The sequence below is a fragment of the Terrapene carolina genome, unplaced genomic scaffold (assembly GCF_002925995.2).
Source record: "Terrapene carolina triunguis isolate 2854851 unplaced genomic scaffold, T_m_triunguis-2.0 Scaffold62, whole genome shotgun sequence".
In the NCBI taxonomy this organism is placed as follows: domain Eukaryota; kingdom Metazoa; phylum Chordata; order Testudines; family Emydidae; genus Terrapene; species Terrapene triunguis.
In genome coordinates, this window is record NW_020664413.1 from 36,180,663 (window position 1) to 36,197,632 (window position 16,970).

At 38.5% G+C, this 16,970-nt stretch overlaps 1 protein-coding gene across 1 annotated transcript in view; it reads left to right on the forward strand.

The window, feature by feature from the left end:
• PPIG (peptidylprolyl isomerase G) overlaps positions 1-16,970 on the forward strand; it is a 36,414-nt gene continuing 19,444 nt past the window's right edge. The window contains exons 1-8 of the mRNA XM_024208005.2: positions 1-138; positions 9,534-9,613; positions 9,721-9,795; positions 12,889-12,996; positions 13,548-13,592; positions 14,563-14,650; positions 16,004-16,033; positions 16,193-16,332. Coding sequence (XP_024063773.1) covers positions 9,553-9,613; positions 9,721-9,795; positions 12,889-12,996; positions 13,548-13,592; positions 14,563-14,650; positions 16,004-16,033; positions 16,193-16,332 — 547 coding nt within the window. The 5' untranslated portion in view covers positions 1-138; positions 9,534-9,552. The remainder of the gene's footprint in view (positions 139-9,533; positions 9,614-9,720; positions 9,796-12,888; positions 12,997-13,547; positions 13,593-14,562; positions 14,651-16,003; positions 16,034-16,192; positions 16,333-16,970) is intronic.

Below are 16,970 nucleotides of genomic sequence, written 5' to 3' on the forward strand. Positions count from 1 at the left end.
CCGGTCACCGTCCACCCAACGCCGCCGCTGGGGTTCCTCGCTCCCGCCCTCCACTGACGCAGTCTGTGCCGCACCAGCTCCTAACATGGCGGCGGCGAGGCAGTGAGGAGCGCGGGCAGCGAGCCGGGCCGCGAGCGGGTGAGTGCTGGGGCGCTGCGGGGAGAGTGCCCCGCCAAGCCCCTTGCGGGCGAGGGCCTCAGCGCCATAGGGGGGGGCCGGGGCCTGCACCCCTCACCAGGGGGCTGGAGTTACCCGCTGCGTCCCGGGAAGGGGCCCACCCATCGTTGGGCCGCAGGAGCTTTAGCCCTCCGGGGGACTCAGCCTGCCTGTAACGGGCTTGGGGAGAAAGTGGGGGTGACCCAGCCCTAGGGGAGACGACGAGGGGGGTCTTGTGGTCCGGTCTGGCCTGAGAAGAAAGGGGGCGTTGAGTGGCAGGGAATAAGCTGCAAATTGGAGGGAAGTTAGAGGAGGGAGGTGTGGAGGGTCATGGGCGAGATCCAAGGGGGTGGGATTAGTTACAAATGGGGGATTGTGGTGAATGGCTTTTTTTAAAATTAGCTCCTTGGAGCAGGACAGGAGCCTTTTCTCCACGCACGTTGGTGATGTGCTGCTGGCCACATTTTCAGTCCTCCAGACACAAATCATTAGTGATAATTCCAGCTGCTGGTACGTAGGGGGCCGTGTTCCGTGCCTGCTCCAGAGTTTGAATGAATCCTCTCTCTTCTCCCCTAGCAGGCAAAATCACCAGACTCTCTGCTTGCCACATGGCCTCGTCCCCTCTGCAGGCCTCTGGAACAGGAGATGTTGCTTTGAAGGGTGCCCCATGGCTGGCTGGAGGGTCTCTGTCTTTTAGTTTGAAGGGCTGTCCCAACGCTGTGCATAGATTTTTTTTTTTTTTTTTTTTGTAATAGTGATGACATCAGTTATAGACTCATTTTGCTTGCAGGCATTAATGAACTGAAAGTAGAAAATATTGCATATGTATGACAATACATTTAGCAGAGCCGTTAGGATAGTATGAATGAAGGAGATTTCAAAAAGTAAGATGATACATGGCTTGTTGAAATACACATAGCTAAACCTTCCATTCCAAGGCTGAATATTGCCTTAAAACTCCATCCCAGTGAAGGAATTGCCTCCCATAAATATATGGGACTTGGTAAAGTATCTCTGGTAACTAATTGAGCCCCTGAAGCCCTTTAAGTTCTGGTTATCACCTGTATTTGTGCATAGGGGAATATGACCCAGACTCTTTTTAGACTCATAGATTTTTAACACCAGAAGGGACCATCAAGATGAGTTAATCTGACTTGCACATTGCAGACCACAGAACCTCGCCCACCCACTTATTTTCATTTTAAATCCACTTTGTAAAATGCTTGCATGTTCTTTTAAGAGAAAATATTTATTTGCTCCCTATTATCTACAGAGGAGGCCACATACTAGAGCTCTGTGGGGCAGGGACTATTTGGTTGTTTTTTAATTGTGTTTTTATGGTGCCTGGCACTATGGAGTCTTGGGGCTTGTCTACACTTAAAGCACTGTAGGGGCACAGCTGCAGTGCTTAGTGCCAATGAGAGAGCTTCTACCCCGAGAGGCGGTAGCTATGTCGATGGGAGAAGCCATCCTGTTGACATAGTGCTGTCTACACAGGGAGTTCGGGCCGTATAACTGCGTTGCTCAGGGTTGTGGATTTTATACCGACATGAGTTCATAGTGTAGACCAGGGCTTGGTCTGTGACTGGTAATCCTAAGCATTACCACAATAAGAATAATAATAACTGAGCTTGAATCTCAAGCACTCTCCATGAAGCATTACCCTATTTTAACTTTAGCTCAGTTTATATGGTGTTGAATTAGTTTTATCTACTAGTTATTTGTTCAGTGAGAACAAATGTACACAGCCAGTCCAATATGAAGGAGGTGTATGAGGAGCAGCAACAATGATAATGCCTTGATGAGTGAGCCTGCTGTCCAATTATCTGTTGGGGAAAGGTGCTAGGTTTCCTACCATTGTGCTGACTGTCTGCTAATCTTTAGTATCTAACTATTTCTCTTCTCCCTTGTAGCCCCTGAACCTACTGTCTTGAGGTTGTCTTGGCTGCTCTATTTCTAGAAGATTTTGTTGCCAGATTGCTTTTTGGTTTTTTTGTTTTTTAATTCTTCTTCCCCAAAGCTTGATTTTGTGTACAGTTTTCAAAAACAGAATCTGCATAGTAAAATGACATGGTTCTTGTCCTGTCCCTGCTGGTCCCAAAGTTATGAATAGCAGAAATGAAACTGATTAGAGTGATTGATTTCACTCTGCTGTTTTTTGGAAAGTCAGGGACAGCAACAAATGCATTGAAGCGATCTGAAGACAGAAGAACCATACGGGCTAGAAACGTTATTGTTAATGCACATCTAAATTCTGTCAAATATCAGAGGGGTGGCCGTGTTAGTCTGGATCTGTAAAAAGTAACAGAGTCCTGTGGCACCTTAAAGACTAACAGATGTATTGGAGCATAAGCTTTCGTGGGTGAATGCCCACTTCGTCAGACGCATGTAATAGAAATTTCCAGAGGCAGGTATAAATATGCAGGCGAGAATCAATCTGGAGATAATGAGGTTAGTTCAATCAGAAGAGGGCTTCACCCTCTCCAATACATCTAAATTCTGCACTCTCCCAACCGCTCCTGAGAGATGTAGCTATACTGACCTAGCCTCTGGTGTAGACAGCTCTAGGTCAGTGGCAGAATTCTTCCACTGGACCTAGCTACTGCCTCTTGGGGAGGTGGATTACCTACACCGAAGGGAGAATCCTTGCCATTGGAGTAGGTAGTGTCTATACTGACCATAGACATACCCTATATAAAGGTTATTTTCTATTATTGATCTTTCTGCAAATATCTATTTGACACACACACAAACACACACACCGGCTGCCATGGGCCTATACCCTGGGTGGAGCCTGAGGCAAGTATTTGGTCCTAAATTTATACACTGGTTCACAGATCATAATTACAAATGTAATTTCTCTCTTCTATTGCAAATGGAATTTTCCCTTCTGTACTAGAGGGAGGCTGTGAAGGATGGAGCCCCATAACAGTTCAGGGACAGTACTTAGGTTGGAATCACAGCATTCCTTTGGGGAAGGTGAGAGGGGTGGAGGAGAGATAGGTTGGCCTCTCACCAGAGTGTTTTCCTGGACATGCTGTTTATGTGGCGGTAAATATTTTGTGTTGGTCTTTGGTTAGTAGATTAATCCTTTGATAGTTTGGTGTTTAGTAAATTTTTCAAAACCTGTGAGTGAGATAATGGTAGTGAGGGTATGTGCAATTGGGGAGAAAGAAAGTAGTGGAATACATTTAAATAAGAGACATAGGGTTCATTGAAAGAGATTATTGGGAGAGAAATGGGAGAAAGATTAAAATAAAGGGGGAAGAGATAGAGAACACAGGAAGAAAGGGATATAGCAGTTGAAGAAAGAAAGAAAAAAGAGGAAATAACATTGAAAACAATGTAGAAAAAGATACAGCATGATCTGTTTTAGGAAGGGAGAATGGAGTGAAGGAAAATAAGGTATAGGAAAAATAAGGCAACTTGTATTATAAAAAAAAATTATAGAAAATTGACAATATGTTATCAGTGACAAAGTGTGAAACTGTTTTATTCATTTAAACTGTAGTGGGCATAGCTTTGTTAGAGGGGTAACATAAGTATTTTTAACCTTAATTAGTCAAATTATTCCTTGGGTAAACTGTGTTTAACTATTAGGCTTCTGATTTTTGGTTTAAGCAATACACACAGATAAAACGATCCTGACACAAAAATGAAAAAGAAATATTGGTGTTTATCCAATAAACACTGGAAATGGTTACTTGTGTCTAAGGGCTTGTCTACATGGAGCAGTAATGCAGACCACGGGGGTGTAGCAGGACAGTTTACCCCTTTAAAGCCTGCAGAGCCAGGGAGCAGTGAGCTCTTACCTATGGAGAAGCTCACCAGGTAGGTGTTGGGTACCAGCTGATCCACCTAAGAAGTAGCTAACAACTGGCTCTGATTTCCAGCTGGAAGACATAATTGAGGGCCCAGCTCTGTGAAAGGGAGGGCCAGAAGAAACAAAGTTTTTGCTGGACAGCAACAGAAGGCTGCAACAGAGCAGGTAGGGCCTTGCAGTTCCCCAGAGGCTAAGGAACAGCTGTGACCCTTGAGCTGTTGGGGCCAGAGCAGTATCAGTCCAGATAAGGACTGTCACTTTTGTTACTTCTCTGTGTTCCTTGCGTTTGTGTGACAGAAGAGTTAAAGAGCCTGCGCAGAAAGCTGAAACAGGGTTTGCACGTAGCTGACTGTTTTGTCCCTTGAGCTGGTGAACAGATGCAAACTCACCAGCCTACAGGGAGCGTGATTTCTAAAGTGCACTGATGTGTTGCACATTAATTGGCCTGAGTAGACCCTCCTAATGTGCATTAAATGTTTGAAACCGTACTACATTAAAGCATAGTATGGAACACTACAAATAGATTACTCATCACAGTATATACTACTGTATAATATGTTACTCATTACAATATATATAAAGAGAGAGCCTGAAAACCTGCAATTTTTAGACATCTACATAAAACTCAAAAATTGCTAAAAAGAAACCCTGAAAAATGTAATGTATAAACCCCCCAAAACAGAAGCCCTAATTATGATCCTTTACATGCTCACAAAGTTTGAAAAAAACTTTGGGGCTAAAAATTTCTCTGTGCCCCACCCACCCAATCCTCTGTCCCTATGTGTCCCTGGATCCCCTCTCTCTGTCCCCATGTGTCTCTGTGCCCCCACCCGCCACCCCCTGTCCCTATGTAGCTCTGCACCCCGCCCCATCACCATGTGGCCTTGCACCTCCCTCCCCCCTGTGGACCTGTGCCTCCACTCCCATTCAGCCCCTGCCCCAGTCTGTCCTCCCGCACTAGCCCTTATGAGCCCCAGTCTGACCCCCTCCCCCGCAGCACCCAACTCTGTATGTCTCCCCATAGCCCCTGTCTCCTGACCTGGCCCACCAGGAATAAGGCAGCTCTTTCTCTTCCCTCGCTGGCAGGGAGCTGCTGCTTTGGTCTATCGCCACAGCGCCCTCTGGTGGGCAAAAGTTGGAACCGCAGAAGTTATTTTCTACTGGGAGTTGCTGCTGTTCTTGTGCCACAGTGCCCTCTGGTGGGCAAAAGGCAGAACTGCAGCAACATTTCAGCAGAAACTTTTTTCTGCGCAAAAATTTAAAAATATGCAGGGCTCATTAATTATGCGCAGTAGCGCAGAATTCCCCCAGGAGTATCTTCTATATCGCTACATATGCATTGTCCTAAGGATTCTATTTTGTTTGCTTTAAGAAGTTAGTGAGCCAGTGCAAACTATTACAAGGCAAGCATTTTTTCTAAAGATAATTTAAATTTTTCTTAAATCATCTTCAGGATAAAAAGACTTACAATACCTTATATTTTATTTCTTCGATTCTAGTAGCTTGTAAGTAAACTTTTGTTTCATTTTAAAAAGCAAATGAGTTTGTTCTGTTCTTATGTGTAAGATTCACGATCCAGAGGTTATTCATGATTTAGACATATTCATTCCTCCACAATGTAGGCAGAAGGCAGCTTGGGCTTCCTTATTAGTCTTTTCAATTCAGACTCTCTGCTAGACTGCTGCAGGACCACGCTGACTCCAGTTTACTCTGTCTTCACCTGAGAAGGCAGCTGCATGGTCATCGCCCTCCACAACAATGCAAAAAGTATGAGAATTTCTCCTCACAAACTGCTGGGAAAATCAGATTAATCAAATTTCAGTAACTGGAACCTGTTGATTTCCTTTGTAGCAACCTGAGGACGCTATGTATGAATCTGCATTCCTGCTAGCTCCCTGAGAGTGTATATGTTAGTGTGGCCTAGTCCATCCTACCATTTTACTACACTTTCAGTGGGTGCGTTTGGGGAATTACTGCCAGGTTAATAATTATATTATGAGAGAGAACTTAAAATATGTTATCTACAAGTAAAGTTGAGGAATTTTCTTGGTCTGAATCGTAAAAACTCAAGCTTGGATGTCAGGGACGGTGTGCTAGGCTAGAGTAGGATACTTGGAATCATTAAATGCAGAAACAGATATAGATTAATATTAATGGCCTAATAAGTCTGCAAAATTTTTGTATATAGTTCCACATAGAAAATTTAAAGTTGGAAATACACTTCTAACATTCTGATACGTTTTTGTTCGTTTGTTTACAATATTGAAAATGTTTCGTGGCTTTTTGTTAAGGTCAAGGAATTGAGAGTTAAGGTTCCATAAAACTAACTTTTAACCTGAACTCCAACTTACTATCCATCAATATGAGTAAGGGTATATAGTGCTCAGTATGACTAACTTTAGACATTTTTCAGTAACTGACAGTAAATAATAATGTAATACTTTCTACGCATACGCTGGCTGCAATCTCTCCTTCATAGAAAAGAGTTTGTCTTAGTTTCAGTGAATGTGTTATAGAGGGGAGCCAAGGAGAGAGGGAGATAGGGTCCAAGAGAGAGGATGATAGTAGAAGGAAAGTATTGCAAAGGGCACAGTGCAGGAAGAGTGACACTTGTGGAATGAAGTGAGGGAACAGTTGTTGTTTGTTATTGTACTAATAAAGAGGGAACATATACTAAAACATAGACAGGAAAAGACACACCAAGATAGTCAACATAAAGAAACAGTGCCATGAAAGGGAAAGAACAAACACAAGAGATAAAAAGCTGAAAATGTGTTTAATAATTGCTATAAAGCTTAATGCAAAACTGTTACAATTACCTACTAAAGATGTGTTCTGTTTTTAAAAGAAACCAATAGAATGGGTTGGGTGGGTTATAATTAGAGCAGCTCCTGGATACTAGGATGATTGGCATCTTAAAAATATTTGCAAAATTAAATGTCTAGGGCTCAACCTGTCAATATTGTCATTGATTTGGTGGATCATGATAAACTGTTTTTACATTTTGACCCTTATTTTTCTGGCGTTTATAGCACAAGTCCCAGTCTGACATTTCTGCAGTGGCCTTTGCCCATCTTACGCAACTGCAAGGAATTTAACAATACAAAGTAGTAAAGTACAAAGTATTGCTTATTTTTTTCAATCAAATTTCTAAAATATGACTAATGCAGCTTACAATAGTCTCAGGAATAGCCTATCACTTAAAAGATTGCTAAGTCCCTCCACTGGATTCAATTATCGCTGACTCAAATTCACTGAATAGTTTTGGCCAAATGTGTGTGTGTGTGTGTGTCGAGGGGGAGGGGCGGGGGGGGAGATAGGGGGTGGGAAGGACTTGGGGATTTCACAAAACGGCTGGAGGAGGCGGAGGTGGCAGAAGAGGAGGTGTTGGTGCATTATAACCTTTGTCCCAGTGATTATTTTGCATTAATGGCAATTCATAGTCTTTCATAATGACAATGACTATTCATTGGGCTAGGAAAAGAGAATGAGAACCACTCTACAGGCTGGCGGTTAGGGCAGTAACCTAGGATGTGGGAGATCCACGTTCAAGTCCTTGTTCCAATAACGCTAATTATTTAGATGCAGTGGAACAGCTTCAACAGGAGCAACTGAGATAAACCTATACCAGAATATCCCAAAGCCCAGTGGTTAGGGCACTTTCCTGCAGTGTGGGAGACCTGAGTGCAAATCACTTCTCCATATCAGGCAGAGGGAAAATGGAACTTTGGTCTCACACATCCCAGGTGAGTGTTCTAACTATTAGGCCTAATGGTTATAAGGGAGGCACCACTGCCTCCACTTGTTTTGTGAATTTAGCCCTTTAAAAATGCCCCAAATGGACATTTTTTTTATTTGCTGAAGGCTTTTTTGTTTTGTTTTTTATACTTTTTGGATTCAGTTCAACCCAAACCCAACTTTTCTTCAAAAAATATATTTTTTTAACTACCAACAAACTGAAAAATCAGTTATATGCCCAGCTCTACTGCTTAGGAATTACAAAGTCCATAGGCTGAAAGATGTATATCAGTAACTGTGCACAACTATTACAAGGCAGGGACCATATACCTTGTAAACTCCGTAAGCAGCTGTTGCAAAATGTGTAAACAAATAGCTATGATGCTTCCCTTTTCAGTATAAATAGTGAAGGGTAACACAGGGTCCAAGTATTTGTCATATGCAACATTTTTTTTTAGGCTAGTCAATTTTATTTATTTGGTATAAGTTTAAAACCTCAGTGAACCTTTCATCTCTTCCAATTTAATCTCAGGAGTATCTTATTTCCCACTCCCCATATGATACTTTAATATGAACTTAATATTGTCCATCTTATGTAAATCTGTGCTATTTGACTTCTGTTTACTGAATAGTCCTTCAAAAATATTCTGATTTCTTATTATGGCCAGTAAGAATTTGTCTGTCATACTAGGGACTTGTTTGCTTTTCTTGGCAAATAGTTCAGAGGTAGTCTTAATAAGTTGCCTGAATGCACAGACCTTTGGCCTCAAAGTTAGCTCCTTCTCTCCACCTCATGCCCCCCTTGCCACTTGATTCAGCCTTGGGTCTGAAGATCCAAGGCCTCTGGGAGCAAATTATCAAAGTACTCTACTGCATCTTAACCTTTTACCCAGCTAGGAGACCGGAAGATCCTAAGCTGTTTGTCTTGTTCCCACTTTTTTCCAAATCCTCTAATTTTTCAAGTATGTTCTTATAAAGCCAGTTAGGAAGTTGGATGACATTCTCATCAACTGATGCTTTATTCTCCCTTGCAGTTTTCTTGTATGCTTTCCTCTAAAAAACTATGAGACAGTTTTCACTTCAGGATTCAGTCTAAGTAAACATGAATGAAGTCAGTATTGCCAAACCCAAGCATTCAAAATCATGAGTCTGGCCCCCCAAAATCCAAGATTGGCTTAAATCACAAGATTTAAAAATAGTGCATTATTGAGCCTTTAGAATACATTCATTCATGTTTACAAGCTTTGTTTACATGGTCTGCAACCATGAGAACTGATATTTTTGTAAATAAAAAGTGAGATCTTTTGACCTCTTTGATTCATCAAAATTGGTGATTGTAAACTCTTAGTTTTGAAACAGGGACAGTCTTTTTGTTCTGTGTTTGTACGGCGTCTAACACAATGGCACCCTGGTCCATGACTGGGACTCCAATGTGCTATTGTAATACAAACAATAATAATCCCTTGACTGGTGTTGCAGGAAAAATGCAGTATTTTGTGTTAAAGCTCCAGCAAGTTTTGCAAGAGTTGGTAACAACGTGAAATTAAACTTAATGTGCACAGAAAACTGTTTTTAAGTTATTTTTCCTTTTCATCCTAAAGAACAAAGATTAACAGCTCATAGACTTTCATATTTAAAACAACTTGAGAGCAATAATGCCACCTATCTCAACGCTCAGTTTTGCTCATTTATATTTCAGGATGACCACACTTTTTTTTCATTCATAAAAAGCGTTTAGGTTGAGATCAAGTGAATATATAGTTTCACTACACAGAGGAGAAAAACTCAAAGGTTTTTATATTTTTGTTGTTTGCAGTCTTAAAACTTTTGAAGCCATGGGAATCAAGGTCCAGCGGCCACGTTGCTTTTTTGACATAGCCATCAACAATGTACCTGGTGAGAAAAATAATTTCTGCTATATTATTTTAAAGCAATATAAATATTTAATGGTCAAATGAAGACAAATATAATTTAACTTTATAAATGTGTGGGATTTTTTCCAGCTGGAAGAGTGGTCTTTGAATTGTTTTCTGATGTGTGCCCAAAGACATGTGAGAATTTTCGCTGCCTTTGCACAGGTTCGTAGATATTTATGATTTTTAACTTAATTCATTGTTGGTTAGTTTCATATTGTGAATTACTATATTCAGCACAATCCCCTGTAGATATCCAATGATTATCACTTTTTGCATACCAGAAAATGAAGGTAGACGTTAAAATAATGGGTCTTGGTCTCTGTAGAGATTTAACATCAGTGTCTTGTGTGCATTTAATGCAGCACTTGCAGTTGTGGCATCAGTTAGTACGTGGAGCATACGCTAATCAAACTTTTTTTTAATAAAAAATTAGTTTTGTATTTAAATTTGATGCTTTTAATTTAAATACAATTTTTTAAATAAACCTATTTAAAATTAAATCTGAAATTTACAACCTGTTTTAAGATTTAAACTTACTGTAATCTATTAAAATCATTAATTTAAAATACAAAAAATAATATTAAGCAGTATGTTTGCTGGTAAGTTTTAAAGAAAGTAAAATCACTGACTTTTTGTGTAAGTCACTGGCTAAGCACCTGGAACCAGAGCTTGTTGAAGTGCTAAACCAGCTTTTGACAGCTGTAGCCTCTACTGCAGGTGCGGAGAGAATGTTTTCATCATTTCGGTTAATTCAAAGTAAATAACCATAGGAGATGAAAAAAGTAGGACCAGTTTGAATCAATGTATAAAAATGTGTATAGAATGAGATTTACTAGTTCTAAAATCTCGAAGGACTTGGTGACCAGAAACAATCAGTTCAATTCACAGATAATGCTTCCTTTGTTTCATAAATCAGTTTTAAATGCAAAACATGGTTTTTTGAACTTTGTCTTGTATCTACTTTTAAAGTAGTTTTATTTAATAATAAAAACATTAAAATGCTGGTTTTGTGCATTTTAATTGAATTTGAATTTCCATCCAAATAGAGCTTGACACAAATCACACGTAAAAAAGAATAATCTAAAATAGGAAATTCATCATTCACTGTTTTCTAACATAATAAAAATTAAGGCTTTAGTAATTGCAAGTTAAGTGATATAATTGATTAAATTAATGTGTGTGTGTGTGTGTGTGTGTGTGTGTGTAATATATATATATATATTTGTGTATATGTATATTTGTGTATATATATATATACACACACACACAGAGTGTATCCTGCTGGTTAGCAAAAAGAAGCACCAATGTTGGTGTAAAAGGTTATATTTAATTGCAAATCAACATGTTTTAATGGTTACCACCTAATGAGAATCAACTTTTCTTTAGAAAAGTTAGTAGAAAGTACAAATGCAAAATATGATTAAAATTGATGATTTTAATCAAGTTTTCCTGCTTGTTTGATTTAAATCATGATTAAAGCCAGTGATTTAAATCAGTTTGTGCTGGCTGAAACTATATAATATTAACTAATCCTGAAACTGATAAGCATACAGTAAAGGTAGCCAATGAAAGGTCAGGAAGTTGAGCATTAGTGGACTTTCTTCTGACTCCTGTGATATACTGAACTACCACTAATATTCATGGTCTTTGCTTTCTAAGATTGGCCATCCACTTCTTAACTATCCCCTTTGGTTTTTCCTTTGTAGCAGATGTGTGGCGATCTCTAATCCCAAATTAAATTCAAATTCCCTGTTTCTTAGTCAAATTACCAGTCTTTTCAAAGCCCTATCGTGGAAATATTTTTGAAATGGCATTTTTATCCTACTGAATTGCTACTTTAATTGAAGAATATTGTTATTGGTCCAAGCCTAGTAATTAAAGTAAAACATTGTTTTAAATGGTGGTTGTGAACGTGACCCAGATTTCTCCAACCTCCGTCAACTTGTTTCCAAGATAACTTTTTAACAAATTTCTTTTCTCCTAAAAACTTAGTTCATCACAGTAATGGATTTATAGAAATTCGCTTGTTTTTTCTCTATCTCCAACATTTCCCACCGTCTGCCCCCTCAATATTTTTCTTACATTTCAATCTCTCACGAGTTTTTGCTTATCACTTCCATGTCAGAAACAAGTAATATATGTGCACATAAAGTAGTTCAAGCTCAGAATTTGAATTTGATCTTATTATTGAAACATTGGGAATGTATATGGTCAAAAGTGTTTAGAGCAGGGGACTAGGAATCAGTTTCTTGGGTTTTCTTCTGGCGATCAGTCCAGATAAAGATATACTCAACGTTCTGAAAGTGGTGGAACCTTTGCAGGGTTTTCTCAAATGTCTAAAAACTTGTCTTTAGATTATAGGAGACTTTAAGTCTGTGTAGTGCTTTTTTAATTTTGGTGTTCATTCAGTTACCTGCCCTTCAGACTTTGTACCTATTGCCACCAGCGGTGTGTTAGCCTTTTAGGAGTAGTCTTTGAGGTTTTGTCTTGACAGGAAGATTTATACAAGAATAATTTTACCACCATAGTTATACTGGTATAATTCCCCATGTGGACAGTCTTACTCTGGAATGATAATACATTTAAGGTTCTGAGTGATGCTGGTAAATTTCCCTTGGAGACTTGTGTCCTATCTACAGCTTCACCACAGACTTCCTTTGTTACCTTGGCCAGATTTTTCAAAAACGGGTATTGAAATGGTGTAACCCAAGTTTTGAGTGCCCAACCTGAGAGACTTGGGATCTGACTTTCAGACGTGCTGGGCACCCACAGCTCCTAAGACCATCATTTGGAGCTGTGAACACTCAGCACCTCTGAAAGATGGGTATAGAGGAAATAAGAACCAAAATCAATGGCCAGCTTTGGACTTAATCTACTTGTCTGTGTTCCCATCTACAAAACAGATGTTTGCCTACTTCACAAACTGCTTTGCAAGACTTAATACACCTCTACCCTGATATAACACGACCCGATATAACACGAATTCTGATATAATGCGGTAAAGCAGTGCTCCGGGGTGGGGGGGCTGCGCACTCCGGTGGATCAAAGCAAGTTCAATATAACGCAGTTTCACCTATAACGCGGTAAGATTTTTTGGCTCCCGAGGACAGCATTATATCGAGGTAGAGGTGTAGTTAATGTTAGTCAGACTGTTGAAGCTCCTCCCATGAAAGATGTTGCACAAGTGCAAAGTATCTTTTTTTTTTTTTTATTCCCCCTCCTTCCTTCCCCGCCTTTTCTCTCTCTCCCTTTTAGGTGAAAAAGGTAGCGGAAAATCGACCCAGAAGCCATTGCATTACAAAAGTTGTCTGTTTCACCGAGTTGTGAAAGATTTTATGATCCAAGGAGGTGACTTCAGTGAAGGTAGGACACAGCCTTAAAAGAAAACTCCAGATCTTAAATAGTAAGATATTTTTAAGAGTCCTATTCAGCACTCTATATTCAGATGAAATGTCTGTGGACTTTAAGGTGTGTGTTCTTCGAGTAAGGTGTGCTGAATAGGGCCTTCAAATAAGAACATTTTTATAAATAGCTTTTGGTTCCATTATCTTTATAGCTTGGAGTGGTCTCTCAGTGGAAATTTTTAGTGTAATGCAGTGTAAAGCATTGTATTTCCCGGTAGTAGTCCTAGCTTGATCTAGAGATATGTGAGACAGTGCAGAATAAATGGAAAAGCAATAACCTGCATTTTCTCAGTCCCATTCTACTTAAGCAGACTGTCAAGATGTAGCTTCCTATTTGACTGTTCTTGAAGATATTTTTACTTGGATGCAATAATTGAAATATCTTTTTATATATATATATATATATGATACTTTCTTTAGGAGTCATTAGGCACATTTTGAACTTTTAATGATTTATACTTTGACTAAATTTATTTGTAATACAATGTGTTGGGTTTTTTTTCTTTCAAGGAAATGGGAGAGGAGGAGAATCCATTTATGGTGGTTTTTTTGAAGGTAAAGTTTTCTTTATCAAGCCAATCTATATATCTTTTCAAATGTTCTGTCTTATAAATATTAAACTTGTAATCCATGGTCTTGCTCCTACAATCATCTGGGGTCTGTGCATACCAAATCTGAGTCCCATTGGGTTTATTTGGGTTCTGCATGGGCGCGGTGGTCTTTGCTAGCTGATCTGATGGCAGTATGAAGGCCGTAAAGGTGTATTTTGTTTACTTCACAATTTTGTTCAGAAAATGTTCGTGTCTAAATGAGGCTCAAGCTATTCTGATTCAAAATTGTCAACTTTATCAGACTTACATTTGTGCATATCTGATTCTAAACTTGCTATCATGATTAATTTTGTGACTTCCGTATCCAACTTGATCATCTTAAGTAAATTAATTTTTCTAACAGCAAGCACTGTGTAAACTCATCCTGGTATCTGAAAGTAAAGCTGCTTATTTGGCTTGACGCCAAATTGGATCACCACCATTCATAAAAATTCTTCATCAAAACATAGTTTAAAATTATATTGATGATGCATGAGCTAGGAAAAAAACCAACATTTTGGTCTTCCAAAGATGTATGCATCTGCATGTGCCAACAAGAGTGAAAAATAGCGAAGGCCTGCTCTTACTATACTCAGATGTTGCATGAGTATATACAGGAAGTACCTCTGTTGAGTAAGAGTTTCATTTTTACAGTCACTCTTCATACCATAACTACAATTTAATAGGCAGGTGAAAATAAGAAAGTACGTTTATTTTTCTCCTTTTTAAATTCCAGGCATTAGAATGTGAAGCATAATGTATCCCAAGAACATGACATAATATACTTTATTTTGAAGCTAATTTTTTTAATGCTCTTTACTGCAGTGATAAATTTATCTGGGTTAGCTGAGGGGGGAAAATAGATAAATGCCATTTAACTAATAGAACAAAGTAAATATTTGGTATTTTAAAGCAATCAAAAACACTTTCTCTAGATGAAAGCTTTGCTGTAAAGCACAACAAAGAATTTCTTCTGTCAATGGCCAACAGAGGGAAAGATACAAACGGTTCACAGTTCTTTATGTAAGTATTGTATTATTCTGATATGCATGTTACTTACAACATTAAGGTTGTAGTAATCATTTAATTGTTAAATGGAAAAAGGTTTAGTTTTTTTTTTTTTTTATCAAATGTGAACTGGTTTTCCAGATATGAAGCTCCATGCAAAACAGCTGCTTCCTAAAAATGCTTATCTTGGAGATAAACTTGATCATTTTTAGCACTCCTTATTGTTTTGGATGAGTGCTTCTCTTATACATAGAAAACAATTTCATTACTTGCTTCTAACTTTGGCAAGTAATGCAAAGCTAATTGATATTCTCAGCAGACTTTTCTCAATTTTGTGTAAAATGTCTTGTCTGCTTAGACTCTTGGATGGGAAAAGCTCTGGGGATTATGGTAGCTCTGTGTGTGTGTGTGTGTGTGTGTGTGTGTGTGTGTGTGAAGTTGTGGTTTTTGTAAAATATTCTAAGAGCAATCTCATTTTAAAGGAAAAAATAACCACATAGCTAAATTTATCACCACATATAATAAATCTAAGACTGAATTTATCATAATAAATCTACAACAGAGAGATTCCTTTGAATAAGGCTTATCTACAGAAAACATTCTCTCTTGAAATTGATCCCGTTACCTATAATTGATAAAGATCTTTCCTTTAATCAATGTGATGAGTTACATGCATCATCTACAAGTAGACAGTTATTTTTGGGTTGCTGACCGACCTTTAGCCTCTTTCAGCCCAGCTTCTGATTTCTCTTATGACTGATACTTGCATGCCATGGGATGTCCAGCCCTGGCCCGTGTGGAAGCTTGTGTGAATCACATGCATTGTCTGTAGGTATAAAGCTCTTCTTGAAGACTCTGTAAGTCAGTTCTAGAGCTACATCAAATGTCATGAAGCAGGTGCCCAGCTGTTTTTCTTTTCTGACTTCTCACTGCTTCCTTTTCTAATGACTATAAGACTATTTGCAGTCTTTTCTGAGATAGATTCATTTTCTTTTTAAATCTCCCCTCAAGTGTTCATTAATTGAATCAATAATAGCATTTTGTGATACTATGTATACAAGATACTATCTAAAAATTGGATTAATGCTAGAATATCTTCATTTACTTCCTTAAATTTTTTTATCAAACAAAGTAAGGATTTTAGTAGGAACCTTATGTAATGTTTCATTCAGTGATACTTAAACTATGACTACATGGCTGTTATAAATGGAACAAAACAGAATTCTTAATTTATTAGTTCATTCAAGATAATTTTTAACTTAATACATGCACTTAATTTTGTTTCAAATGCAGTTTTGTTTCCTTTGTAAAGGGTGCTAACTTTGTTTTTCTCTTTGTTTTAATTATTCCTTTTGATGGTATCAAAAGAACAACCAAGCCTACACCTCACTTAGATGGGTAAATATCTTATCTCCTTTATTTGTGTTTGTGAAGTGGACACTGCTTTGAAAATTTTAGATGCTAAATATTTCTAATCTTTTATTGCAGTAGAAAACTTGCATTTTATCTTTTTTATATTATTTATTTATTTTTTTAATTTATTTTTTTAAACTTCAGACTTCATGTTGTTTTTGGACAAGTCATCTCAGGACAGGAAGTTGTGAGAGAGATAGAAAACCAGAAAACAGATGCGTCTAGTAAACCATATGCTGAAGTACGAATACTGAGTTGTGGAGAGTTGATTCCAAAATCCAAAGGTAAGGTTGAATTACCTATTTCTAACACATGTAAGTGTAGCTTTTTTCCTCGGTTCTTATAATAGTAAATAGAAACATGTTTGTAATGGATGGAGAGTTCATAAAGACATTAGTAATTGCCCATAGTAAACTGTGTACCTTCTAGTAACTGAAAAGCTAGTGACAGAGACATTATTAAAGAAATGTTATTTTGTTAGACATATGATTTTATTATATAATTTATCCCAATGCTAAAAAAGAATCTCCCACATAGTCATATGATCAAGCAACCTATAGACAAAAGAAATATCAATCTCTAACAGCCTATACGAGTTGGCCCCAGCTGTTCCTCTTCAGTCTTTCTTCCTTTGTCCTGGCAGCTGGAGTGCACATTTTGGCACTCCAGCCTCTTATCTTTTGTTTCTCCTTCTAGGAACAAGGAAGAACTGCAGCTCCCCTACCCCTGGCTATTGGGGAATGAATTAATGCTTTTCTCAGTGGTTCTCAAGGTTTGGGCCTTTCTATGCTAGCCCAACCTGCTTCTGGTACTTTTCTGATAGGTACTGCATAAAGAGTCATCTGGCATATAAATATACTGATGTCAGTCTGACTTTCCTTAACACCTGCTGCTTCTATTGAGCTTGTGGTTCTGGGTATAG